This window comes from Aulonocara sp. 'chitande type north' Nkhata Bay, linkage group LG7 (assembly GCF_057382095.1).
Source record: "Aulonocara sp. 'chitande type north' Nkhata Bay isolate Kocher_YH1m ecotype deep benthic linkage group LG7, A_spYH_male_GT1.1, whole genome shotgun sequence".
Classification (NCBI taxonomy): domain Eukaryota; kingdom Metazoa; phylum Chordata; class Actinopteri; order Cichliformes; family Cichlidae; genus Aulonocara; species Aulonocara sp. 'chitande type north' Nkhata Bay.
The window spans coordinates 8,275,802-8,301,713 of record NC_141350.1 but is presented as its reverse complement, the minus strand read 5'-3'; the positions used below and the strand labels follow the sequence as shown (position 1 = coordinate 8,301,713).

Sequence of the window (25,912 nt, the reverse complement as noted above, 5' to 3'; positions counted from 1 at the left end):
TCTTGCAGGGGCCTTTCTGAGACTGAGACCCACTTTTAACCACCAGATGGCGCCTCGTTTCAGGGCACAGCCTCTCTCTATAGTTTTGCATGAACTTTTACTAAAGAAGTGATACAGCGATGCAGCTTCAGGTGGTTTTAATTTTTATTTTTTATACAACTTAGCTTATAAACCATCACACACATGATTCAATTTCACAAAAGTCCTATCCAGAGTCTCAGTGAAAGGTTTTTCATGTATTGTTTCAGTGTAAAGGGGATAAGAGAAGGGTAGACTCATTATTCAATGAGTAGGTAAAGTAGGCTGTGCAAATGTAAGGTGAAATGTAAATCTGGGGAAAGGCAGTGGTCTGTGACTTGAACACAAGGGGGGTGTACTGAGCTGTCAAACAGCAGAAAATGTTTTCTCAGAAATGAAAGCCTCTGTGCTTTAAAATTCACCAAGATGCTAATATTAAAAGTTAACGGCCTAGATTAAATTTAGCTTTATGGAAAAATGTAGCTGTCCTGGTTTACCTCAGAGCAGGAGCATGCATATTTGTTAACTATGTCAGCATGTCCTGTAGAGTGACCACATGTCAACAGCATTATTATAGTAGGTTACATTGTAGTGGTGTGATGTATATCACCAGTACAGAGGTGTCAGCAGGGGCCGATGGGTGCATCTCACCACTGAACACAGACTTTTGTGCAGAACTGTAGAAAGGCTGTACTGTGCATGTATGAACGTGTGGAGACATGACAGGAAGAAATGAGAGGAGAGCCAGACAGACTAGACAAAAGAAATAAATCTGAGAAAGACTGAAAAAAAGAAGCAGAAATAAAAGAGAGTTCGAGACTTCGAGTTCTCGATTACACACAGAAGACACATCTCATAAGTTTAGTGAGTGTTCTGTCATTTAGCGCCACAGCAGTTCACACATCTAAACTCAGCAGCATTCAGATTCTGTGCCACCTCACAGCGATAAACAATTAATGTCAGGCCTGGATGCTGTAAAGGGTAAACTCCAGAACCGAGTGCTAAAGGGGAACAACCATTCTCGGTCTCTTTGTGACAATAGAATTGAGGCTCAATAAATAAAAGTCTTTGTGGAGGATTTAATTGTTGAACAAAACACAGAAATCCTGATTACAGAGCAGCAATTTCCTAATGTTGTAAACCTGCTCAACATTTGGCAATAAAACCCTTTCTGATTCTGAGTTGTGTAGAGCACATTTTGTCATCTCCAATTATCGGTCAACATTATCGACCAACATTAGAGAGTTCTTGCGTCCCCGACGCTTGAAAAAAATCTGACATTGTGACAGGTGTGGATTTAATTTCTTCAAAGAAAACAAACATATTTAAATTACTTTATTGATTTATTAATTGCATAAGTGTACAAAAAGGACATCTTTTCAGGGAAGGTGGAGAGCTGCAGAGGGCATTATCGCTTTGAGAAAACCAGACGTTTCCTTGCAGCACAACATTTCCCCAGAAATAACTGCAGGTTTCCATTAAAAATCCTTTTTTGGTAAAAACAATGATGAGTTCTTATATGACTGTGTTGCAGTTTCAAAACATGCAGCGAGATTCTTGCTTTATACTGTATATGCACATTTGTAAATGTATAAGTGACAGAATAATATTTAAAGACTGTTCTCATTTCTTTAGCAGGGTTCAGTTGTGTAGAAAACATAGCAGCTGTTTGAGGGTTTTTTTCTTTATAACTTCAAAATGGAAACAGTCTCAACACATCACTTCTAGTCCAACTCTTTCTTCTAGCATTGCCACAGTCAAAAGGCAATTTAAAAGTCATATATTAAATCTATATAGGCATTTTCTAGATGTTTTTTATTTTTTGCTGGTTTTCACTTCAGTTAAAACAGGAAGGTACCCGAATAGAACACAGAAATAATATCTCCAGAAACCAGCTGGCAGGCAAACAGTGGTGTTATCCTACATGTTCCCTCTGACATCAGTCGGGAGTAATGAAGACTAAGTTCAGGAGTGAAAGTGGCCTCTGGACCGAAGGCTTCAACATTTAAAAATCAACTAGAAAGACACGACGCTAATACTTTTGGCTCTTCTTTGAATGTAACACTAAAAATGAGGAAAATGTGGGAGCATTCTTGTTTTTTTGTTGAGACGTGTGTGTGCAAGTGGAGAGGGTTGGCACAGAGTTTCATTCACAGCAGGATCAGGTCTGATGCTGACAGCCTCATGCGTTGGAGTCGTCGTCGGTTACGCTGGGGTTCGGAGAATTGGAGATCTCTTTGAAGAGTTCGTCGTCTTTCAGCATGCTCTGGTAAATGAGAGAAAAGCATTAAGTTTACTATCAGAAGCCGTGGAAACAATAATCAGTGAGTAATTGTTCCTGGTTCTCACCGTCAGATTCTGAATGCCCTCAGAGAAAGCACCAATCTGTCTCACGGTTCCCTCAGAGTCCTCCATCTGTGAGCAGAAAGCAATAGAGCACAAATTTAATATGACTTTTTTTTTTTTTTTTAAATTAAGCAAATCATTAATGAATGCTGAAGAATATGCTCACCTGTTCTAGCCGGTCGAGGTCATCTTCATAGATTTGGAGCTCGAAGCCTTTTTGGAAGCTCCGACCCTTTGGCATCTCCACGTCCATCGGACACACATACTCCTCGTTCTCTTCCTGCTTTTTCTTCCTCAGACTGCCAAAATTACCGAATGATAGTTTCTTTGGCTGGTGTGAACCAGAGAGAGAGGACAGGTAAGTACTACATACATTCGCACAGGAACGCACACATACCAACCTCTGATTTAGAAAAAACACAAAAAGGTCATCATATTTGATCAGTGAGTTTTTGAGACCTCTGCATCATCAGTGTCATTTTTCCTCCTGGAATAAATTGCACAATAAAATTTTAAGTAATATGTTGCACAAAAATGCCAGATGGAGCAAAAAGGATACGAACTAAAAATCATATGCAAACTGATATAAACTGATATCACAAGATTTAAACAAAACAAACAAAAACTTTGTTGAATTTTCTGGCAATGATTTTATGGTTACAAGGTTTTGATGCCAGTTTTAGTGACTTAAAATTCCTTTAAATTAATGTGTAGGCACATTTAATTTCCATGAGAAACTAAACTTTAATATCACTTTGTCAAATCAAATCTCTCAACTTGTTACCCATTTAAAGAGAATACACAGGAAAAAGCATTTCCAACATATTTTCCTTGTAAGTACTCTGAGAAGTAATTGTAGTACTTGTAGTAAGAGAGGACGGTCTGTCTGTGGGAACTCGTGCTTTACCTTGACCTTAGTGGTTGCAGTAAGCAAAGTGTAGTCTGGGTTTTCGAGACACTCCTGTTTGAGCTGCTGGGCCTCTGAACCAATGAGCAGGTTGAAATGTGTGGCAAGGTGGCGCCGCAGCAGAGTCTTGTTGGGGGGGATGTTCAGCAGCAAAGCCATCGTCTCCACATTGAACCGTGGCTCCAGAACCTGAGCGGGAATTTGGTGTATTAGGAGCGGACACAACCCAGGACAGCGTCTGCTCTTCCAGGGAAATTAGCAACTAACTCTCTCACCATCAGGCCCCCATGGACGCCGCTGCCTCTCAGGTTGGGAGCATATTCAGCGAGATCCACAGACCTCAGCCACTCCATCACCCTGTGGTTGGTCCACTGGGAAATCTCTGCCGGTGAAATGTTGTTCTACAGACACAAAGTACAAACCACAAGCACAGTGTGTTCACACATAGCTATGAGTATGTAAAGTCAGTGGGCCGAGCAGCAGAACAGGCTGTTAAAGCGAGCACACCTCGTCTGACGGCCGGCGACGGAGGCAGTTAGGCTCATAGTTGTTGAGTCGGAGGACTTGAATAGCTCTCTTGATGCTGAGGTGATGCAGAACGCTGCCCACCTTCAGGGAAAGCAGGTCATCCTGTTGGACAAAAAAAGATATCAGTGATTTGCTCTAAGATTGACTAAACTGTGATTGTTATCCTTAAAAACACAAGACATCAGAGCTTAAAGAGGATCAGAGAGCCAGTGCTGAAATACAAATACCTGAGAGGGTGAATCTGGGATTAGAGAGGAAACTTTATTTTTATCATGCCAGGTCACTTCTGACTGATACATCAGAGCTAACTCATGCTGCACATCTTACCTGTTCCTGTGAAACATTGTTTGAAATAACAGATCAGAGCTTTCTAAGAGCAGAGCATACCAACCAATCAGTTCTCTGGGAGAATAATTAAAATAGATGCCATGAAGTTCAGTTAACACACTGTAAAGGGGGTCTTACTGCCTTTCCCAGAGCACTGAGGCGCTATTTGCTGTAAATGTTCTTTACTTAAGGCCAAGGTTATGGAAGCTCCTCAAACTTCTGAGAAAATAACTGAAAATTGAGAAACTAACTTGAAATTTGAAGTTGTTAACTTGAATTTTTGACTTACCAATGGCAAAGATTAGGCTTTTTTCAACACCAGGATTAAAGAGTGAGACTAAAAATGTGCCATAAGAAGAGGGTACATTTAAGAATGAGTATTAAAGCTTACTTACCTTGAGGGAGCACCATGAGGGCCAAGTGAGAAAATGCACAAACCAAACATTTTTAGTTTGCGTCTGCACTGTTCTTTTCAGAAGTTGACTACATTTTGTATGGACATTTTTCCTTTTCAAGCTTTTAATTATTTGGCTGTTAAATGTTGTGAAACGAGCTGTTGTTTGTGAACGTAAGGAGGGTTTAGTCCGCTGTGAGGCAAAACAGAAGAGTTGGAAGAGAAATTCTCTTGGTCTTTTTTTCCATAACGTGATATGAAAAGAAATGTATGTATGCAAAGAAGTATTGTTGCTATTGACCTCTCCATCCACTGGTGTAAGTGCTCAGGGTCTATGTAAAATAAATTAGACTTCTTTAATCCTCCTAATAAAAACATATTCCTGGTTTATTACAGCGGACTAAACCCTCCTTACGTTCACAAACAACAGCTCGTTTCACAACATTTAACAGCCAAATAATTAAAAGCTTGAAAAGGAAAAATGTCCATACAAAATGTTGCTTTGTAGTGAGGCTTCCATCACCACTGGAGCTCTGTGCAGTAACACTAACATGAGGTGACACTAGAGTCATCAGCCCAGCTTATCCACAGGGTCTGTGAGGGGAGTGAATGTCTCCTATCGGCACTCACCACAGTCATGTAGTGCAGCATGCGACCGTCCACTCTTCCCTCATCAAACTGGGTCTTATACTGAGGCAGGCCGATGTCATCCAGCCATCCTGAGAAGAGGCAGAGAGAATTACATCAATTATTAACTCGAGTAGAACATCAAGTAAAACATCACAAACATAAAAAACTGACCAACCGACTCATATCTTCAACTAGCAGCTGGTACTTACTTGTCACCCAGTTGTAGTCCAGCTTTCCCTTATTGTCCTCCTCCTCTGAGCCGAGGGCCTGAAGAGCCAGCTGGAGCTTCTTTCTGTGCAGCGGGTGTTTGATGCCCAGCTCCTAAACATCCACAAGTTTGGATTAAACATACAACATTCCCCAGTTACTACACAGGAAGTTGAGGGCAGGAATACTTTGCTTTTCTTCCAGTGTTGGTAAACTTATTAAATTCTTCTGCTTCATCGCACCCTCTCCAGGTCCAGCTGCGAGGCCTGTAGCAGCGTCTGTCCAGAGGAGATCCACGCGCGAGCCATGTTTACATAAAGACCAAGACCCTGCTCCTGCAGCCAGTCGCACACCTGATCCTTCGGCCAGCGTGCAAAGGGAGCGTCTACGTCACTACACAAGAAAAGAGAAGAGTCAACAATGAAATAGGCATGCAGACACGCCCCTGTGGACGTAGATCAGTTGTAGTACATGCACTTGTTACATCTTTATTATTCAAACAAACACTACATTCACTGTACAACACAGATTCAAAACAAGGAAACCACATTGTGACTTTCATTATTCATGCTGAATGCACTGACTCACTTGTTGACCCTTTGAAGATCACGAGACCAACCCAGTCTGGGTCCTGCTGTGGCACGCACTCCTCCTCGCTTGAACTCACCCTCTGGTAGATTGTCATCCAAGTTAAATGTGGTAGACTGGCTCCTTTTTAACCTGAACAATAAGACATTAAAGTTAAATACTTAAAAAAAAGAACACTCAGAGGGAGGATGTTTACAGGTTTTCTACTCACTTCCCAAAGAGCTTTTTTATTCCTTTGGATTTTTTTCTGCTTTCTGGAGTAGTGGGGAGCGTGTGTGTGCTGTCACTGTTATTCGACCTCTGTGGCAGCCCTGCCAGATCGAGATGGTCCGTACCCTGTCGTTCTGTTTCAGCTGTGCAAACAAATGCCAGCAGATCAGCATCAGCATCATGAGGATAAGGCAGACAGAGCTGCTGCACAGGGTCAGTGCAAAGAGCCAGAATACACTGAGACAGGCACATGAGGACTCCGGAGAGGTCACTGTGAGCAAAGCGATACGCTCTCTAGAATGGCATGCATGCAGACACTGTTCACTGCCTGAGAAAAGGATTGTTACTTTGTTTTAGATTTAGTTGGAAGGTCTTTGAGAGCCGTTTAAATTATTTTATCGAATAATCTGGATCTCAGCACAGCTTTGTGCTCGGGGAAAGCTTTAAAAGAAACAAAGGAGTGTAGGCAAAAACATGCAGGAACATGGCAAAATCTACGTACACTACAGCACACTCAACATACACAGGTACAGAAGTTTGTGCAACAAAGAACAGAGACAAAGTACTGGAGCTATTAAACTAAAAAAAGATGTCAGTGAAGTGAATGGATGAGATCAGAAATTGCAGACAGAAATATTCAGCAGTTTGCTTTCTCTGGACAACTAGTGCAACTCTACCGTGACTTGTGATCTATACTGTACCTAGCATAGGCGCACTCGCACTCCTGCTGCGGTCTTCATGTGTTACAAAGAGCACAACACACAGGACAGGGTCCAACAGAAAAGAACAAGAGGCCAGAAATTATGAGTGAAATAATAATGGGATTGGGGAGATGGGATGCAGATATACAAGTGTACAACACACACACACACACACACACACACACACACACACACACACACACACACACAAAATATAAAAAGCACATAGACAGGACGAAGGACAAACACCAGCCCAGAAACACAGTTCCATAATTAAACTGGGACCACAGCCTGTGGGCTGTAAATTATGGTCTTGGTCCATAGTGTACTCCATGGGTGTGTCTTGGGGGGGAGAAAAAATGTGAAGAAACTCTCACCATGTAGTGGGTTAAAAGCTGAACAAAGCACATTTCCACTAACTCCATGATCTCAAATCATTCCGTTTGCACTCACCAAGGCTTGGACTACTGGTCGTCTTCTTGCCTCCGCGGATCTTGAAGAAACCTTTTCCAAAAGACGACCGAGCCTTTCTCGAGCCAAAGGGATCGTCCTCTACGGTGGCAGGTAAGGTGGCTGAAGGATTTATGGGTGGCTTTTCACTGATGCTACCGATCTCCTCACTTGTCTTCTGAGAGTACAAAAACATTGCTTGTATACAGATTCTGTACTTCCATATACTAAATGCCAGAAAAACTAAAATGAAAGACAATTCAAATGTGAAAGGAAAAAAATGGGTAAGGCTGGAAAAAGCAGTTTGAGGTAAATTAGTGGGGGAGAAAAAAAAAAAAAAAAAAATCACAATAGACAGAATCAGTCTTCAGTTTTTAGCCAACGTCATTTCTGCCCATACCTGCTCAGTTTTGCTCCCATCCAGGTGATCCTGAGTCACAGTCTTTGTGTTCTCTTGACTGCTGAAAGCACAACGCAAATCACTTTAAACATTATACTTTACTTAGCAGTGCGAGTCTACAGGACATTATTAACCACACGTAGATACTTCCCGACACACCATCTGCAGGAAATGGACAAAACATGTGTCAGGACTACAGCAGCATCTGTCAAGTGAATGGTTTAGTCGATCCTAATATGTTATGTCTTTATACTTCTGTACTAACAAGCATGCAAACATGCATTCACAATAAAATAAATAATACTAAGGAGATGACCAATCCTTAACAATAATCACACTCCTTTCTCCTTCCTTGAATGCACAATACCATGTCTTATACTTATTAAATGCTCCATTGTGTTCATTTTGCAGTGGAGTGTGACAGGAAATTAGATGAGAACAAGCACTCAGTGACACGTCAAACACATGGTGCAACGCCACATGGACTGCCCCGGATCATTTAAATATATACGCACATTAAACAGCATGCTTCACTGCTCTTACCACAATTTACAGTGTAAATTTACACTTTATTTATAGCGTAAATTGCAGTGAGAGCTTCCAATACTCTGAGATTTTAATGTGAAAATATGTAATTCCTGGCAAGTTACAGCATTGTAATATAAATACAAGACACATGCAGGCAGAATGAGCACCATTTCACTGTGTTTGTCAGTGAAGAATATGAAAGAGATTCCACTAGGATTGGTGGTTTTCCATGTTTGGATTTGCTGTTTGTTTGGTTCTTTGGTGTCTAGTGTTCTCCGGTTATTTGTTTTTTAATTTGTAAATTAAAAATATTGTTAAAATAAAAACAAAGTCATGTATAACACATAAAATCTTTACCTTTCTGCATCTGCCGGTTCAGATTCTGACACTCTCTCTGGATCAGACGGGCTGGGTGAAGGCGAGGGCTCTTCACTTAGTCTACTGGGGCTTTCCATCTGAGTCAGGGTCAGAAAGACAAAAGAAGATTTAAATGCAATAAAACTGTGACTTAAAAACTCTACAGAGTCCCTGAGAACAGTCTAAATCTGCATACAGAGATCTGACAAAAGATGTTATTCAACTAATTGGTTGTCCAGCTCTTCAACACTCATTTCCAAAGGAGTGAAATTAATGTGAAGTTTTTGTGAGAGTGAGTGTTTTACTGAGCACTTTAGAGTTTAATGATATGTGAAGTCGCTCCAGGGGAGGAAAAACAGTAAAAGTAAAATTAAAAATATCTCATGTTCTCTGCTATTTAAATAGTGATACCATGGGTGCCAGTTTAGCTTAGTGGGTGAACAGGCAACCGCATGCCACATGACTGAGACGCACCGACCAAGTTTGAGACCGACCCGTGGCCCTTTGCAGCATCTCCTCTCCCTCTCCACAAACCTCATCTGGGCTTTTCCCTCTCAGTTGTTCAGCATCTGTGCCTTCTTGTTTTTCTGACTCCACAGACGGAGAGCTAGCTGGGACTGTGGTGCATCCATCACCAGAACTCTCAATGTGCTCATTATCGTTTGTCTTTGTTTCTGTAATGGACCAAAATATAAAATCAAATTATTTAACACATGATCCTGTTTACAAGATGTAGGAAGTAGGTCAAAAGTTTTCACACACAAGACTATACAAACAACAAGGGGAAAAGGCAAGCAACCCAGGGATAGATGAAGGGTCTGTGTGGCAGCTAAAGCTTAAAATGCATTATTTTAGCACATCATTAATGTCAGTTTTTAAATCCTGTGAATCAAATTTTATGTAAATTTGTCAAAATACTTAAATTTTTAGATTGTAAGTCTGAGTCTAACCTTTCTTTCCCTGCACGGACATCACCATGTCTTGAACTTTCTTGTACCGCAGCAGTGACTGTTTCAGTTCTTCAATTTTACGATCCTGCAAAGGAAAAGGTAAAGAAAAAGAAAAATGAGGTCAGTTTTTCCCCCCCCGGAGCAGCTTTGGGTAGCTGGGATGTGATACAAGGTGAATCCTAGTTCATAGGTGTCAAACTCTGTGGGCCAAACCAAATTTGGCCCACATTTGGCCCACGAAGCCATACCAAATTACTATTAGAGCTGGCTTACTGGTATCATATTATACAGCTAATATATATATTGTTTAGTATTAAGCTTTGCTTGTTCCATATTCAGTTTTTCAGCAAAACTTGTTTGAGTCCGTAAGAAAAGATTCATTCTTATATCTGGAGGAAGATTTTTTTTTTTTCAATAAATATTAATGTTAGCCCGCGACTTTGTTCCAGTTTTGAATTTTGGCCCACTGTGTATTTGAGTTTGACACCCCTGTCCTAGTTGGTCACATGTACCTTTTCTTCATTTGCTGCCATCAAAGACTCCACTGCCTTCTTCATCCTCTGGACTTCCACATCTAGAGAGGGAGAAAAAGATTACTGAAAGAGTTCCTGGTGTGAAGTCTGAGGGTGTTAAAATGTGAGGATATGTAAAATTTAACATACAGGATGCAACATTACAGGCTGTCAGTCCAGCAACATCACGGCCACACTGCTTTTTAGAAACCAAACGTACACACAGTGTTGGTGTGAGCGGGTGTTTCACATGTTAACCTTTGCTCAAACATTTCCACTTTTCAACACACTGATACACACTCTGTTAGCGGTCCCTTTCAGTGCTTGTGTATTTTGGCATACCTCAGCCTTTTCTACCAGTTTCCCTTCTTTCTTCACAGCCACCCTTTCACCTAGAACATTTCTGATACTTCAGAAAACAGATGGATGAACAGAACTTTTTTTGTCCTCCACTTGTTCAGTTTCCTCATTTTTCTTTTTAAGTTCACACTGCAAATTATGCTTATATCTCTCAAACTGTTATTGTTGGCAGTGAAACAAAAGGCCAAAACTTTGAAATAAATCTACTCAAGGATGACTACAAAGAAAATCCTTCTTCTGGAGTGAACCTAATAGAAAAGCTGCAGAATGACCTCAAGAAACTCATTCATACTGAAACATTTTGAGAATCTGGCTGAGCAGAAGCAGTCCTAAGGATAAACTGTCAAAAAAAACCCATGCCTGTTAAACATTACACTGGTCTGGTCTACAGCTACAAATGTTTATTCAAGGTTACTTCTACCCAAGAAAAGTTTGACTAGTTATTAAACTCAGGGGCCTCGCTTATTTTTCCTCACCTGCACTGTAAATGTTTAAAAGGTATGCTCAAGACATGAAGGTAGCTTGTGTTTTTGCTTTAGTCAATAGGATTCTTAAAATGGACACTTGTAATTTGTACTTCAATATAGAGAATCATGGAGAGTGTGTGCTGTGCATGAAAAATGAAACTGTTCTATACAGATGAATGTAGAGTATAGTATATATAACTGATGGGAAAGTGGACATTTATTAAGACAGCTGTACATGAAAGATACTGAAAAGCACAACAGCAGGACAGGTTAGCAGGGTGCGCACACACACAGGTTGCTGGTGAAGAGAGGTAGGTGATTAACGTTGGAAGACATGAGTCAGAAGGTGGAGTAAGCAGTCTGAATGGTCACAACAAACAGTTCATTCTTCATTCCTGCTAAAAAACACAAGGCAAACTGTTCTCGTTGCTGTTGTAGCCGGGCATTAAAAATCAGTGACAAGATTCGTGCCATTAAAAAAAAAAAAAGTTGAGATGTGGCGCGCTGTGGTCGGGTACTAGCACTGGAACTGGTTATAATGGACAAGCAGAGTTCAGATGGCTCATGCTCGTTCATGCAAATAGGGGTGGAGGTGAGTGCAATAATAAAATCACAGACATAAAAACCCCCCTTACGTTTTTCTTTCAGCCTCTTTCTAAGAGTTTCATCTGGATGAGAGACTAAACAGGACAAGAAATTATAAAGTAAAAACTTGCTCCAAATAAACATCAGGAATGCTGATCTTCAGCGAGGCGTGTGATCTGTCTGGTTTCCCCACCTCTGTCTGTGGGCTCTGCACCGTTCAAGCCGATGGCCTTGAAGCCCGTCTCGTCCTGCAGTCTCCTCATCTCTCCGTCTTTGCCTTCCAGCTGCCGCCTCAGTATGGCTAGCTCCTCCTGTTCACCAGGGGACAACAGTGAGAAGATTTTACCACCTCCCCCACTCCCAGTCCAAACAAACCACAATACAGGGGTTCACATAGGATGACATGGCACACAGGCTGCAGGAGGGTAACGAGTATGAGGAGGGTGATAAGCACTGATCTCTGGAAGTGTTTGGATATTATTAAATATGCAAGCCATTTCCAAAAAGAAAACACCAACATGTTTAAATGACCAAAGCAGGAGTCAAGCACAGAGATATATCTTGTACATGTTATAATAGAGTGGATTAAAAAAAAAAGGAAATGAGTGGGACAATTGTAGAGAGGGACAGGAAAGAAGAACTCTGCCAACTCAACAAAAGCCCAGAATTAAAGCATACTTGTGGTTTAAAAATTAGCATTTGCTAAAATTGGTGCCTAGTAAATGCAGACTTAAGGAAGTGGTGTTTCTGATTGCACTTGACTTAACCATGCATTATAGCAAAATGCAGTGATGCGTGGTTAAGTAAATTATTTGCAAAAATACATACATTTTTGAGCGTGAAAACAGAATCTAACCAGATTTAATCGTTTTATGCCTCAAAAATTAAAAAAGAAGAAGAAGAAGAAGAGGTGCCAAAGGGAGAGGTCAAAAAACCATAATCATACAGCAAGCACAACAGTCATCCTGGGAAAAGCCGACCTTCATCGCCTGGAGTTTGTGCTCTTTCCTCTGTTTCTCATACTGCATCTGGCCCATTTTGATTTTCAGGCTAGAAAGCTTGGCCATTAGTGACTAGCAGTAAAGAGACAAGCCACGGAAAGAAGAAGAAAACAGAAATGGGAAGGAGAGAAGATAAAAAGAGATCAAGAAATGTTGAATATCTAAATTTCCAGGAAAATGACCACTAAAGCAGATTAAAAGTAGGCGCCGCAACAAACAACAAAACCCCCAAACAACACGCAGTTACTACATGCAGTTCAAGAAGCATAAGATAGAAAACATCCAAAGCAATCATCTGGAAAATTCTAGTAAGCAGAGTCACTCCTTCACCTTTTCTAACTTCAGCATATAAAAGGGTGGTGGCAGTCTGATAGTCAGCTGGCCTTCACCTAGTTTAGTTTAGCTTTTTGTGTTCTTGGTTAACTTCTCTTTTCAAACTGTAAAACAAACAATTTTCTTGTCTGTGTTGTAACAATTAAGGGTCCATTTGATATTTGAACTTGTTTCATTTTGCAACCAAAACCTAAATTCACAGCATTCAAACAGCCACGAGAATCTCTGAATGAGAAGGAAAAAAAATCCTAAAAAACATGAAGAAATCTCAGATGTTGTTAATGGAATTGGATTAAGAAGCAAAAGGGTGACAAACTCTTTGTGACCAGGAGAGAGGGGAAAAAAACCAAACAAAAAACAAAAACATGGTGGTTAGTAACCCCCCAGCCTCTGACTGACCACCTTCAAAGCAATTGCATCAGTTACCTGGCAGAAGGCAACTATACTCCAAATAACTGCAGTCCTTCTCAGACAATTTGGTAAAGGTTTGTCAATATGTCATCTAATTCATAACACCCCATTACACTGCAATCAATCAGAGTCACTGTTCCAGTGAGTGCAAATCATCTACGATGAGCCTTTTTGCAATAGAGGACTCAAGTCAATGGTTGCATTGTGGTTATATCCCACATAAAAAGGAAGGCTGCTGACCACCAATGTCATTTTGAAGAAGCTGAATCACCATCCTGCAGCAGTGTGGCACCATTTGTGGAGGAACTATGAAATTTCTGTTTCAAATTTATGATGTTCTGGCTGGACCCTGAATATAAATAAATTTTTTGATGTAAAATTCTGTGTACGTAGACAGCAACAGATTGGCCACATATGTCAACAGATTTGCAATTTTTGCAGATTAATCACAAACACATTGCAAGTACAAAACAATTTCAAAAAGTCAGAACTCCTATGGACAGAAAGTCCATAGGAGGTGTAGAAGTGGCAGAAGCTTTTCGCTTCAGTGGTCTCAGAATCTCCTCTCTGCTTTTCAAAGATGATGTGATTAAGCTGGCTTTATCAGATGATGGCCTCCAGCTCACACTAGAGCAGTTTGGAGCAGAGTGTGAAGCAGTGGGAATGAGAAGCAGCACTTCCAAATCTGAGGCCATTGTCCTCAGGCGGAAAAGGGTGGAATGCCCACTCCGGGTCAGGGATGAATTCCTGCCCCAAAGGGGGAGTTTAAGTATCTCGGGGTCTTGTTCACGAGGAAGGAGAGAATTGAGTGGGAGATCGACAGATAGATTGGTGCTCTGGGTGCAGTGACACGGATGCTGTGCGGGTCCATCGTGGTGAAGAGAGAGCTGAGCATGAATGTAAAGCTCTCAATTTACCTATGGTCACAAGCTTTGGGTAGTGACTGAAAGAACGAGATCGCAGATACAAGGGGCAGAAAAATTAGCTTTTACTGAGTGGCTGGCCTCTTCTTAGAGATAAGGTGAGGAGTTCAGCCATCCGGGAGACACTTAGATTAGAGCCGCTGCTCCTCCATGTTGAAAGGAGCCAGTTGAGGTGGCTTGGGCATCTTACTAGGATCTCTCTTGGGCGCCTCCTGGGTGAGCCATCCGCCACCTGGAGGAGGTCCCAGGGCAGATGCAGGACATGCTGGAGACATATCTCTCAGCTGGCCTGGCAACACCTTGGTATTTCCCTGAAAAGGCTGGAGGAGTTAGCCAGGGAGAGGGAGGTCTGGGCTTCTCTGCTTAGGCTGCTGCTCCAATAGTGTAACAGAGCCCCGGATAAACGAAAGAAAACATATAGATGGATGAATAGATTGCATTCAGTTTCCCCCCTCCCCTTCAGATTTTACACAGCATCTGAACTTTTTAGGAATTGGGGTTGTAAATGCCAACTCAACCTCATTTCAATTTAAAACCGACACTGTATTATCACCATTTTGATCCATCAAAGCCGCTCTGCAAATGCCAACTGACTGTGACTGATTACAGTCCTCGTCCACATCTGCAAAGGAACCATTTCCAAGGCAACAAGATCCCAAGCTCATTGCATAGTTGCAAAAATTCTGGCTGTGCTGTGGTCTCAAACCACTGCTTTCCCTACTGTGACTACAGCATAATACTATACAAATAGCAGCTGAAATGGGTGCATGAATAACTTTATCCAGGTAACAAGAGATGTACAGATATTATATATTTTTTAAAGGGCATAAAAGAACAAAAGAACAGCCGTTAAGTATTGACTTTAAACAGAATGGTGGATTTTGGCTGTTTAAAAAAAAAGGGTAAAACTAGTCTTTAAGATACATAAACAGCCAGTAAAGTGCTCTGGGATGACTCACCTTAGTGGATTTAAGTTTCTTTTCATACTGTAGTTTTTCAGTCTCCAGTTCAGTCAGTCTGTACCGCAGCTCATTAATTTCAAGAATCAAATCCTGACAAAAGGAAAAAAAAGAAAAGAAAAAAAAAGAACAGGTCACACCTTAAATACTGAAGGATAATTTTTGTCCTCTAGATAAAATTTTAACTCTAAGATTCCAAAATGAAATTTAAGTGAATAATTTTAACATCTCATTAACTGCTCCCATCTTGCAAATGTGACTTGTATCAGCACAAAGTTCTATAAAGTGACTACAAATGCATTTGAAAGCAGCAAATCAGTGCTTCCAAGCAGCAGCAGTGATAAAATGAGAGGAAGCTGCTTGTAGAAAAGAAGTGATTTATGTGCTGTGAGGCGGAACACAGACAGCAGCTTTTTGTTCCAGCGGGGTGGAAGAGATGGCCGCGCTGCTACAACAAGACCATGACGTGTTTGAAAGCTTTCCAGACATTCTGCTCAGTCTATCTGGGAAGCAGAGACCTTCCCATCTCTAGTAAACAAATGACTGACAACATCTTTATAAAAATCTTGTCTAATAAAGTAACAAAAAAAAAATCCAATTAATATTACAATAATGTGGGTATACCGTCAATGGCTAGTTTAGCAAACACTAACAACAAGAAATAAAAATGACTTTGAGACTGATAATAAGACGGGATCCTCTCTCCCCCAGGTTTAAGACAAAATAAATGAGTGTTTCATTATTGTTGAGTCTGTGTGTGTCTGTGTGCGTTAAGTGAGATAGAAAAGAAACATTCAGAAACAAAGAGGATTAGTTCACCTCACTGTCCCTAAAGCCGTCATCAAAGTCAAGCCTCTCGTTTTTCATACTGTTGAGATTCAGCTTAAGGTTGGACACTTCAGACATAAGCTCAAGCTTCTGAGTCTCCAGAGCAGTTCTACACAGAAGCTCCTGTAATAGCAAACAAACAATCTGTGTAAACAACACTGGTAGTACAGGCATTATTGTGTAAAAGTGGAGACACAAAAAAGTCATCTGCAAAACCTCAATGATTAACAGTTTTAACAAGACGCCCCTGTTACACCCACTTATAAACTTAGCACAGCAGTGCACACAGTAGATGTTTACTTGACAGGAGGGCGTGAACTCAGCTCTTCCAGTTGAGAGTCAGTACCACCCAAACACATCTGCACCATATGTCCATTTGCACCTTTCACTACTGGGGGGCTTTGGTTTGGGAATAGCCTTCCCGTCCTCAGAGTGTAAGACAAACACACAAACACACACAGACCTGTTGCAGCATCTCCTCTGTGGCGTTGAGCTTCTCCCTGTGCTCATCCAAACACAAGTCCAGATCACGAATCTTCTCCCCCTGAGCCTCAACCTGGTCTGTCAGTACACTCACCTGCATGAACACAAGGTAACACATTTTAGAAAGGACAGCAAAGCCTGATATTAAACAAACCAAGGGCCAAGTTATTAAAGAACATGATGAGCCAAAGTTATCCGTTCCACTCTTTGTACTATTATAGATTTTTAAGAGTTTTAAGTCAGAAGAGAAATCTCTCTTAGTGCGTCAGGGGTGGCGGCAGCTGTAGAATCATGCAATCAACATATACAGATACCCTGCTCCTAAAAACATTGAGGGCGAGAACTAAACAAATCTGATCACAGTTCAAGTGCAATAAAACTTTTGCATGTGGGGCACAAACACAAGCAAGCTTTGAAACCTCCAGTTAGGTTTTACAATGTTTCAGTTCCTTTCCAGATCCTGGAGAGTCCACCCGTAGCTGGATAAATTATACAAACACTGACTAATAATTACATTAGTAACCATTTGCCACCCCAGGGAAATTCATTAAAAATCAACAAACAAAAATGAATTCAATAATAAAACATTATGTGAACTATTATTCAGAAATTCACAGTTTCTTGAAGTTTTCAGAGCTGCAGCAGATTTATTGAGTTTGTTAAGGACGTCAGGCTGTGCTCCATTTTCACCTTTTAACTCTGTGTTGGTTTAAGTATTTTCTTAAGTAAAACAATATTTATCAGTAAGTGTTTTTTGTGTGTCAAACCCCTGACCTAATTTTTAGAGCTTCAAGCATTCTTTCAATGCTTGATGTTGCTAGGTTACAAAAATGATTTCTCCCCCGCCATTGTTTACAGTGTTGATAACACAAGTCCTGCCCCTTCTTGTTTTTGACTGGTCGATGAGAGGGACAAGTAACATTAATGAGCTTCACAGGAGTTTTACAGAAAATAGACGGTGGAGGAGATGGTAAAATTATGGAATTACTGCTAGGCAGGTACCTGAAGCACAAGAGACTCCTTATCACTCTCTAGTCGTGAAAGCCTCTCCTGGTAATGGTCACCTCCACCCAATGAAATGTGTCCGTTAGACTGGGGAGAGAAAAATAAATTATTAGAAGAACTCTACTGAGCCATTTGCAAGGGTATGATAATGTATTCCTACGCTTTAAAGACAAAACCTCAAGTCTTTGATGTCTACTAATGTTCTCAGCTGAAATTCTTCACATCAAAGTGCCTGAGCAGCTACACCACTTCACCCAGCACAAATAAAACCTTACATGGTTGAAATGGAGAGCTCACATTCAGACTGCTGTACACAGAGTGGGTTACAGCATTACACAAAAACTCTCACTGGCCTGCAGCCAGTCACTGCTCTGATTCCCAAGAAGTCTGTGCGTTTCTTGCTGCATGCACATCAACTGTGACACCAACACAGCTAATCCATCTTGGATTCCATGGGAACTCAGCAGAACAGGACAATTGTTCTGCGTTTTTTCGCTTAGCAAACAAGCCATTTGTGGACTTGGATACAAGACTGTTTGGCCACACTGTTCTGTATTAATACAGCTTTAATTTGGCACACGCAACAATCAGAATCAAACCAGCTGTGCTACAGTTTGTTTGAAGGACTTCATGCCCAGCCATCACAGGAGAAACTCCTTCCATGATTTTTTTTTATTATTAGTCCTTTATTTATCCAAGTAAAAAAATCTCATTGAGATTAAAAATCTCATTTCCAAGCGAGACCTGGCAAGATTACACAACTTGCACTGATTTCAAAAACAGAAAATGCAACACGAGCGCTACAACGGTTTACCCTGAGGCTACACTTTTCTGGATGGCAGAAGAGCAAAAAGTGGTCTGTTTGCTTCAATTTCTAAAGACCTGCTAATAAACTTTATCTCTTTCCATGAATCCAACTGATATTTCTAACATCCACAAGTAAGGGTCTTACCATGTGACCGTGGAGCCACTCAACAAGGCTGTCAGCTGTGGAGTCGGGGATCTGGCATCGTAGACTCTCCCTTTCCTCCGAGTCCATCAACTCTAGGACACTTCTTAGGTCTTCCAAAAGGTGAAGCGCTCGCAAACTACCCATAAAAGGTGACGTAGGCGACTGGCAGTCAAACAAACCATTGGAGTAGTCTATAGCTTTGGAACCTGAGACAAAAGAATCACAACAGGAATAAATATGAGGATAAAATTAGTCCAGAGACAGACTGCAGTGTCATCTTATGCTGCATGTGATGTTTGTTGACAAGCTTTAGTGAGTAAAAGTTCTCATCTGCTAGATTACAGAGGACATCAATCATTTTGTGGCTCAGGCACTAACAGTAATTGAAGAGCACAATATAATTTTCCAAAATGTTGGGATGCTGTGTAAAATGTAATCACATTATTTAAAGCCAACACTGAATACACAATTTATAAAAAATGCTGAAACGGAATAACTGTCAAAGTGTATGTTTAAAAAAAAAAGTTATTTCATAAAGGTTGGAACAGGCATGTTTACCACTGTGTTGCATCACCTCTTTTTCTAGCAACATTTTAAGCCTTCTGATGAGGACAAAAGGCTGGCAAAGTCACAAATGTTCCATCCTTACAACAGGTTGGGCTCTCTTTGACAGATTTTCTGGACCCTCCTTATAGACCTTTGCTACTTTAATTAAAGTAGAATCTGGTTTGGCATAATCTTGCTAACATAATCAAAGATCTTAAAGACATTGTCTGGATGGCAGAATACATTACAATTAAGCTGCAGCATCAATAGCACCTTTACAGAATTGCATGTTACCCATGTCACAAGCACTAATACACCCCATCACATCAATACTGATTGATCAGACTAAAGAACTTTTTTTTTTCTCTCGACTTTTCACCAGTTCATGTCAAATGATGTCATGCCAAGTCATTTGTGTTAAATTAGTGATAACATGAATGACTTCCTGAGATTTGTTTTTATTCAGAATTTAGACAGTGACACCACCTTTTGGAAATACAGCTGTGCACACTATAGGTATCACATTTCTAAAAATTATAACACCGCACTATCTGGGCATAGACCCACTGCGGGGGGAAGGGATATGGAGAGAAATGTAATGCATATAGGTGACTGGATGAGATTTATATAGGTAAAAAAATAAAAAAATAAATAAAAAAGGACCCCCCCCCCCCAAAAAAAAAAAAAAGTTTAATGATGCTATCAGATTGACCTTTTTCACTTGGATTCTTTTATTGTTAAATACGTGGGGTGGGGCATTAACTTTTCCCAGCTTTTAAAAGGGGTAGAAAAAGTTTAAGAACCACTGGTTTAGAGTTACACAGACTCAAAGTGCAAAGAATAAAGGCTAGATAGAGCACAAGATATCACATGACAGCTTGAATGTCAGCTGTGCAACAAGCCATAACAAGACACCAGATAAGGGCTTATCAATGTTGACTCAACCTGGAAGACCCGCAGAGACTTTTGTTGCTTTAGGCTTTCACGAGTACTAAAAGTCATGGTAAAATATTGCGCTGATGCTTTTTAATGGGAGAGGTTTACCTGCTATAATTCCATCCATCTGCTCAAGAGCAGCAGCCAACATGTCGCTGGCATCAGACATCATCTTCAGTCACTGACAAACCTATAAAGACCAATAAAACCAGTTTAAAGGGTTAGCCCCAAAACACAGTAAATGTTTTAAAACTATTTTTTAAACTACAGTTCAGTTCACATTTCAACTTACAGGTTACAGATTTTTTTATTTTTTCAAACATGCCTGCTCATGAACATAAAAGAAACTTATTGTTATGCATTTCCAGTTCACTGTTGAACAGGATGATTTTTTTAAATGTTACAGCTTTAACCAGGCATACATTTTTAAAAACTTGTTTAAGCCACAAAAAACAAAACGAAACAAAATAAAATTTCCTGATTAGCAGAGGCAAATCAAAATTGTGAGATACTCAGTTGGGATAATGATTACAAATTGTGACTTATGGATGGCAGCAAAGTGGCAGAAACTTAGCGCACTGTGGTGCTGGAAGATAAAAATTGTGTTTTGCTAAGAATTTTGATCTGATGTTATGCATATTTTGATATGCCAGTTGTTTCTGTCACAGCTAACCACATTCATTTTTCACAACTTAAAAAAAAAAATAAATGAAAATTTTTTATTTTTTTTAAACTGCAGCCAAATCACTTTTACACATGCGTTGTGTTATGAGGAGGCGGCTAAATCTGATAACACACTGCCTGCTTGGATCAAGGCCTTCTCTGGTTTTTTTTAAGAAGTAATTTTGTGTATCATTAAACATTAATTCAGCTGCAATACTGTTGGGTTTCTTTGAGCCATGAGTTTCGCGTCTTTAACAGCTGGTAAAACAACATAATTCTGAGTAGGGTTTGACTGTATAAAAATAAGTCAGTTTTTGCATGGTTATATGATAGCAAGGCATCTCTGGCAGCTTAAAAAAACAAGACAAAAAACAAACAAAATCAGGTGATTTGTTGAGTTTCTTTAACTTCCTGTTGTTTAACTCTGTGCTGAAGAGTTCTCATGTATATTTTCTAAAACTAATGAATGCCACACATAATATTAAATTAAACCAATATCTAAAACACTGGTGTTCTGAATGTCCTATCAAGAGGACAGTGGGAACTTTGTTTGGATTGAAATAAAGATGCATTTTCGTGTCCCAGTCTTGGAGATTTGCCCAAATAACACAGCAGTCCCTTTCTCCTCTGATGTTCGAAAGACCCTGCTGTATATTTGTACATGTTTAAGCATGCAAATAGAGATGTTCATGTGCACACAAACATCCACTGACACCTCTTCCTTTATTCAGCTACCTTCAATCCTGGGAGTGCCCAGCACTGGGACGTTCCACCAGTTTCAGACTTTATGGAAACCACCCACAGACTGAGCACTGTTATTTAAGCATTTCTGTGGTCACAGTTTCCATTATGTGTAAAAGAAGCATGTACTAAAACACAAGACTCGACACAACACACAGCAGACTGAGAGGAGATGAGCACCCAGCATGCCACTGGTCCACAGTAAAGTGCTGGGTGGTTTCCAACAGTAAAATCCTGAGTGTGTAAAAATGCTTCTCTCAGTAACAACAGTAGCTGCTTACTACACATTTTGCAAAAGACCTGACATTTAGAAAAGGCAGGGCAGAATTCGAGCATTTTACAATGTTTCCATGGAAGGACGAGGGCTGGTATACAAATATTTCTGCACATATATCCATAAATATTTCATGCCTGTGTGTGTAGACACTCCTAAAAAGCAATTGCAACCCCTTTAGGAACCCTGCAAGGGATGACCTTTGAATGGTTGTCAGCTAAAATCTAAACTAAACTGACTAATTGATTAATTATACAAATCATGCTAGTTTATATAAGAATTTGGTTTGCTAATAAGCAGCACAAATTCAAAAGTCAATATAATTTAGAAGCTATAACTAAGAAACAGTTGCCATAATATCAGCTACAGTAGTGTGCAGGGGTACTAATGTACATTTATTTTAATTACACTCTCTTGTTAACACAATTATAACATCAGAGCCATCTTTGGATCCTTGGTTAACATCCTTGCAAGCTTTGTTTCGGCTGCTGTTCATAGCAGTGCATGGTTAAGCTGCTCAATTAACACTTTGACAAAGTTGGATTTCACTCACTTTGCTTTTGCAGGCAGAAAAGCAGTTTAGAAATTAATAAATTAGAACAGCTTTTCAATATTTTAGTCATTAAAAACAGAAAAGTAAAATCTCAGATGTTAAGAGTCTGCTGATAATGTGAATGCTGTTAGCATCATGATGTGAAACCGGAAACAATGGGACAACATCTGCCCATATCTACTGCCAGTGCCGAGTGCTCCCTTAACAGTTTCTGACGCTTGAATCCTCATCTCAGGGATATGATAACCAACAAAGGATTGAGTGGACTGATGAACATCTATCATTCAGCTGATGCCAGTTTACAAAGAGTTCTGCGAAGAGCCAATAAAAATTACCTGCAAACTGGTGGTAAAAAAATGAATAAAAAAATAAAGTTATTGTCTAATCTGACTGTTTGTGTATTGCAGCAGCTTGGCTCGCTCTTTGAGCTTGTTTTTATGAAGTTCTCTGGGCTAAAGCAAATATAGATGAAATTATTTTATTATACGGAAATGTTTACCTGGCTGCTGGTCTGCTGTTTGATTCCAGGCTCATTACAGTTTTATGGGCATGTGTGCTATTGGTGAGGTTTGTGCAACTTGAGAAAAGAAAAAGGACATCCTGCCAGCACTGCTTGAAATGCATAAACTACAAACAGATTGAGGGAAGGCTTTTATTGAGGCGATATCTCAGCATTTCACAGCAGCCAGCACAGAGTTTGGATCATGATGAGACAAAACTGGAATCCAGACCTGCAGGGCATCCCCTTCAAAAGCCTGAGTCAGCTTTTCTATCACAGCAGAAAAGCAAATATGGGTTAGCACATGGCCTTTAGCAAACATACTTCAAACAGCAGCTCAAGACCAGACATGCTGCTCTGAAACCTGCTAATAAGTGCAAACAGCCTTCTGAGCACTTCCACAGCTTCATCCTGGATGTAGGATGGACACAGCAAAAAGAATTCCTAATTACAGGGACATGCACTCTTTCCTCAAGTCCCAGGAAGCCTCCATGTTGCTTTAGTTATGTGTAAACATAAGATGGTTGTCTAGAAAGCAGCCAAGGTAACAGTCTGTCCCGTTTTTTTTTAAAGCTCTGGGACAAGTGATTGTTTTGAATTACAAAATAAGTGTTCATTAAATGTCATAATTTTCCACATTTGAAAGAGACAGGTACATATTATATATGACAAACTGTAACAAAGCCTTATAAACCTAGATTTATAAGGCACTTTTCCTTTATGATGCATGTTAAGCATCTGTCCAAGACTGCCATCAAAGGAGACATCTCAAAATTCCCAATGAGCAAGCATCGCTCTCAAACAGAGTCCCTCTGTCTGCCTGTCTATAAGCACCACTTACACCAGCCATAAGACAAAACAGAGAGCTCTATTGTTCATCATAGTGGTTTGTTTTGACTGAGCTGCATAAGCACACAAAGGCTGGGTGGGAGGGGGAAAAAAAAACGGCATTGCAATGCTACAGTTGACACCTGCCTGCATACTCTTTTCAGACTAAAAAGAGCCTCAAAAGTAAACTGAAAGAACATGCAAAAGCAGCTTTGCCCCTTGGTGAAATCAGCCATGTAATTCACAGAGACATGCAGAGAACAATGAATACAGGAGGGAGAGTGGACCACTATAATTGCTTTTCAAATCCTGCAGCTCAGGTCCCTTTAGGCAACATAAACCTACTTCACTGGGTGCTCCCCTAAGAGCTCCGGTACTCGTGGTATAGAAAGAAAATAAAGAATATCTTAATTCCTGAGTTACACGTGACCAGCGAACTATGCTTCAGCACATGCAGCGGCAGCACACAACAAAACAGAAGCCTCTGGCTCATTTTCTTTCACAGATAGTTGCATGTGCCTGTAAAAACTGATAGCAGTCTGTACTGAGATGAATAGCTGTCATGTTAGAAAAGACTAGAAAAGACAAACCAGGCCAAAAATCACACCACAGTTTGTTTTACTTAGTCTGTTTTTATCCAAGTTACGTGGCAATTTCCGTGGACATGACAGCGTAGGCCCACATAATAACACTTTATATGTTTTGACTCATGCAGGCCTTGACTCATTCTTCACCTTTACACAGTTTTTCTATGACAAAAGCCAAACTCCTTTTCTACCACAGACAGAAAACAGTATATTTAGCACAAAATAAGGAATCAACTCACTGCTTTTAATTTAGAAATCAGAAGAGTATCTAAGATATTTATCATACACAAGAGGCAAAAGAAATTCCCAATGTTTTTCCTGAATAAAAGTGGGGTTTTATTGATGTTGCTTTACTTAGCCATAGGCAGTAAACTCCTGTGCCTGCAGGGATTTGGTGTATGTGTGGACACATTTAGAGTATTCATCAGCTACCTGCAGGAATAACCTGCAGCTATTTCCAACATGGCTGAATACCTGGATGCCTGTCTTTACTTTTATACCTCCCGGCAAGAGGTTTGAAAAGGGGACAGGGAATTTTCCTCCATCTTTAGACTGGCTGGAAATAAAATCATGAAAAACCTTAATGGTATTCAAGCAATTAGTGATGTAGCAATGTAAACACAGCTTCCAAAAGGTGGAAATGTAGTTTTTAGGATAAAGTGTTTCATGTGAGAAGGGCTTCCAAGAGCGTTTCCTGCCTGCATGTATGTGCACAGTCGTGGCAGAAGTTCATTTGTGTTGGATGGAATCACACATTCTTTTCGTATTACTCACAAATGCACAACTTGTGTCTTAACTTGACTAAGAAGTCCTTCATCTTCATGCACATGCAATGAAATGCAACACTGAATAATATACATGCCATACAGAAGATTGGTTATGCTGCTGCGAACAACAGTAGGCTTGTTTTTTGGGGAATTTTCCTTAATATAAACTCCTTGCATTTCCTTTTTTGGCTGCAATGCGGTGAAGACAGGAAGATGCTGAAAAGTGACCCCTGGGAGTGTGTGAATAACAAAGAGCGAAGACCTAAACTGCTTTCAATTAGCATTAAAAAGGGGATTAAGTTAGTAAATCAATGAATTCAAGGAAAAGCACCCAAAATTACTGTTGGCAACATCTGGTTTCCAGACAAGTGTGCTGCTTTCAAGAGCTTTTTTAAAGAAACAAAAAGGCCAAACTATAACACAACAACTGATTAAGTTTTACGTCTCTTAGAGGAACTCCAGAAAGTCTACTTCACATTCGGGGGCAGTTCACGATCACTACTAAAGCTAAATCCCACTAATTCAGCACCTAGGGCAAGGCAAATGAAGCCAAATGAATGTTACTTTAGATACAGATAAAAACACAGAGGGGGAAAGAGGGTAAGAGCAGCCTCAGGCGATGGAAAACAATGGCACAGTGCAGAGATTAGATATGTGGCAGGTCATAAACAGACTTCTTCCAGTTAGCTTCTGTTACATATTTAACGTAAAGCTGAAACATTAACGTTTTGTCTACAGTCGGGTATTTAGGACACTTTGCGTCATTCGTTTCTTACAGTGTTAACGAGTCAGATTTCACTAACCAGACAAAACCTAACAGCTCGGGGACCTGCTGGTTATAAAAAGTTAGAAAAGTGACCATAAAACGGTAGCTTTGTGAGACATGCGCGCGCATCTGCGCGACCCTCAACGGCGGCAGCTTGTTCGGACTAAACGGTAACTTTAGCAGACTACAACAATAAATCACAGCTGTAGCCTCAAGAAGGACGCGTACCCAAACTCTTCTCGAAGAATTTCAGCGCTTCCGTAGTTTCGTCTTCTCGTTTTTTCTGAGAAAAATCCACAAAAGTTGTGTTCTGAACTTCTCCGTGCCCACCAGTACGACCCTGCCGTCCGTGCACATCGCTACGCCATGATGTCGAAGTGACAGGGTCGCTG

General features: G+C 40.4%; 1 protein-coding gene across 12 annotated transcripts; it reads right to left on the bottom strand.

Moving 5' to 3' along the window:
* Positions 1–137: 137 nt before the first annotated feature.
* Positions 138–25,904, bottom strand: ppfibp1b (PPFIA binding protein 1b). 12 transcript variants are annotated; one of them, XM_086298288.1, is made up of 28 exons: positions 25,749–25,904; positions 19,951–20,032; positions 18,361–18,566; positions 17,406–17,495; positions 16,384–16,497; positions 15,912–16,043; positions 15,093–15,185; positions 12,446–12,538; positions 11,659–11,776; positions 11,516–11,560; positions 10,054–10,115; positions 9,542–9,626; positions 9,066–9,265; positions 8,592–8,689; positions 7,707–7,767; positions 7,310–7,484; positions 6,857–6,889; positions 6,157–6,298; positions 5,946–6,077; positions 5,600–5,750; positions 5,360–5,471; positions 5,151–5,239; positions 3,779–3,901; positions 3,547–3,672; positions 3,272–3,460; positions 2,531–2,695; positions 2,368–2,433; positions 138–2,284 (listed from the first exon to the last, which is right to left on the bottom strand). In XM_086298288.1, exons 2-28 carry the CDS (start codon positions 20,012–20,014, stop codon positions 2,201–2,203), a joined length of 3,048 nt encoding a protein of 1,015 aa, XP_086154414.1. In that variant the 5' UTR covers positions 20,015–20,032; positions 25,749–25,904; the 3' UTR covers positions 138–2,200. The 12 variants fall into 12 exon arrangements, with proteins under 12 accessions (XP_086154414.1, XP_086154415.1, XP_086154416.1 ...); XM_086298289.1 differs by having other exon boundaries at positions 7,310–7,481; XM_086298290.1 differs by having other exon boundaries at positions 7,707–7,764.
* Between the last annotated feature and the right edge of the window lie 8 nt (positions 25,905–25,912).

Bases quoted from the DNA above. Each gene is read 5' to 3' on its own strand.
- ppfibp1b (XM_086298288.1), bottom strand. From the start codon at position 20,014: ATGATGTCTGATGCCAGCGACATGTTGGCTGCTGCTCTTGAGCAGATG. The intron at 16,498-17,405 runs GTACCTGCCTAG...GTGTTCATGCAG, and splicing joins AGGAGTCTCTTGTGCTTCAG to GTGAGTGTACTGACAGACCA. The intron at 3,461-3,546 runs GTGAGAGAGTTA...ATTCCCGCTCAG, and splicing joins GCGTCCATGGGGGCCTGATG to GTTCTGGAGCCACGGTTCAA.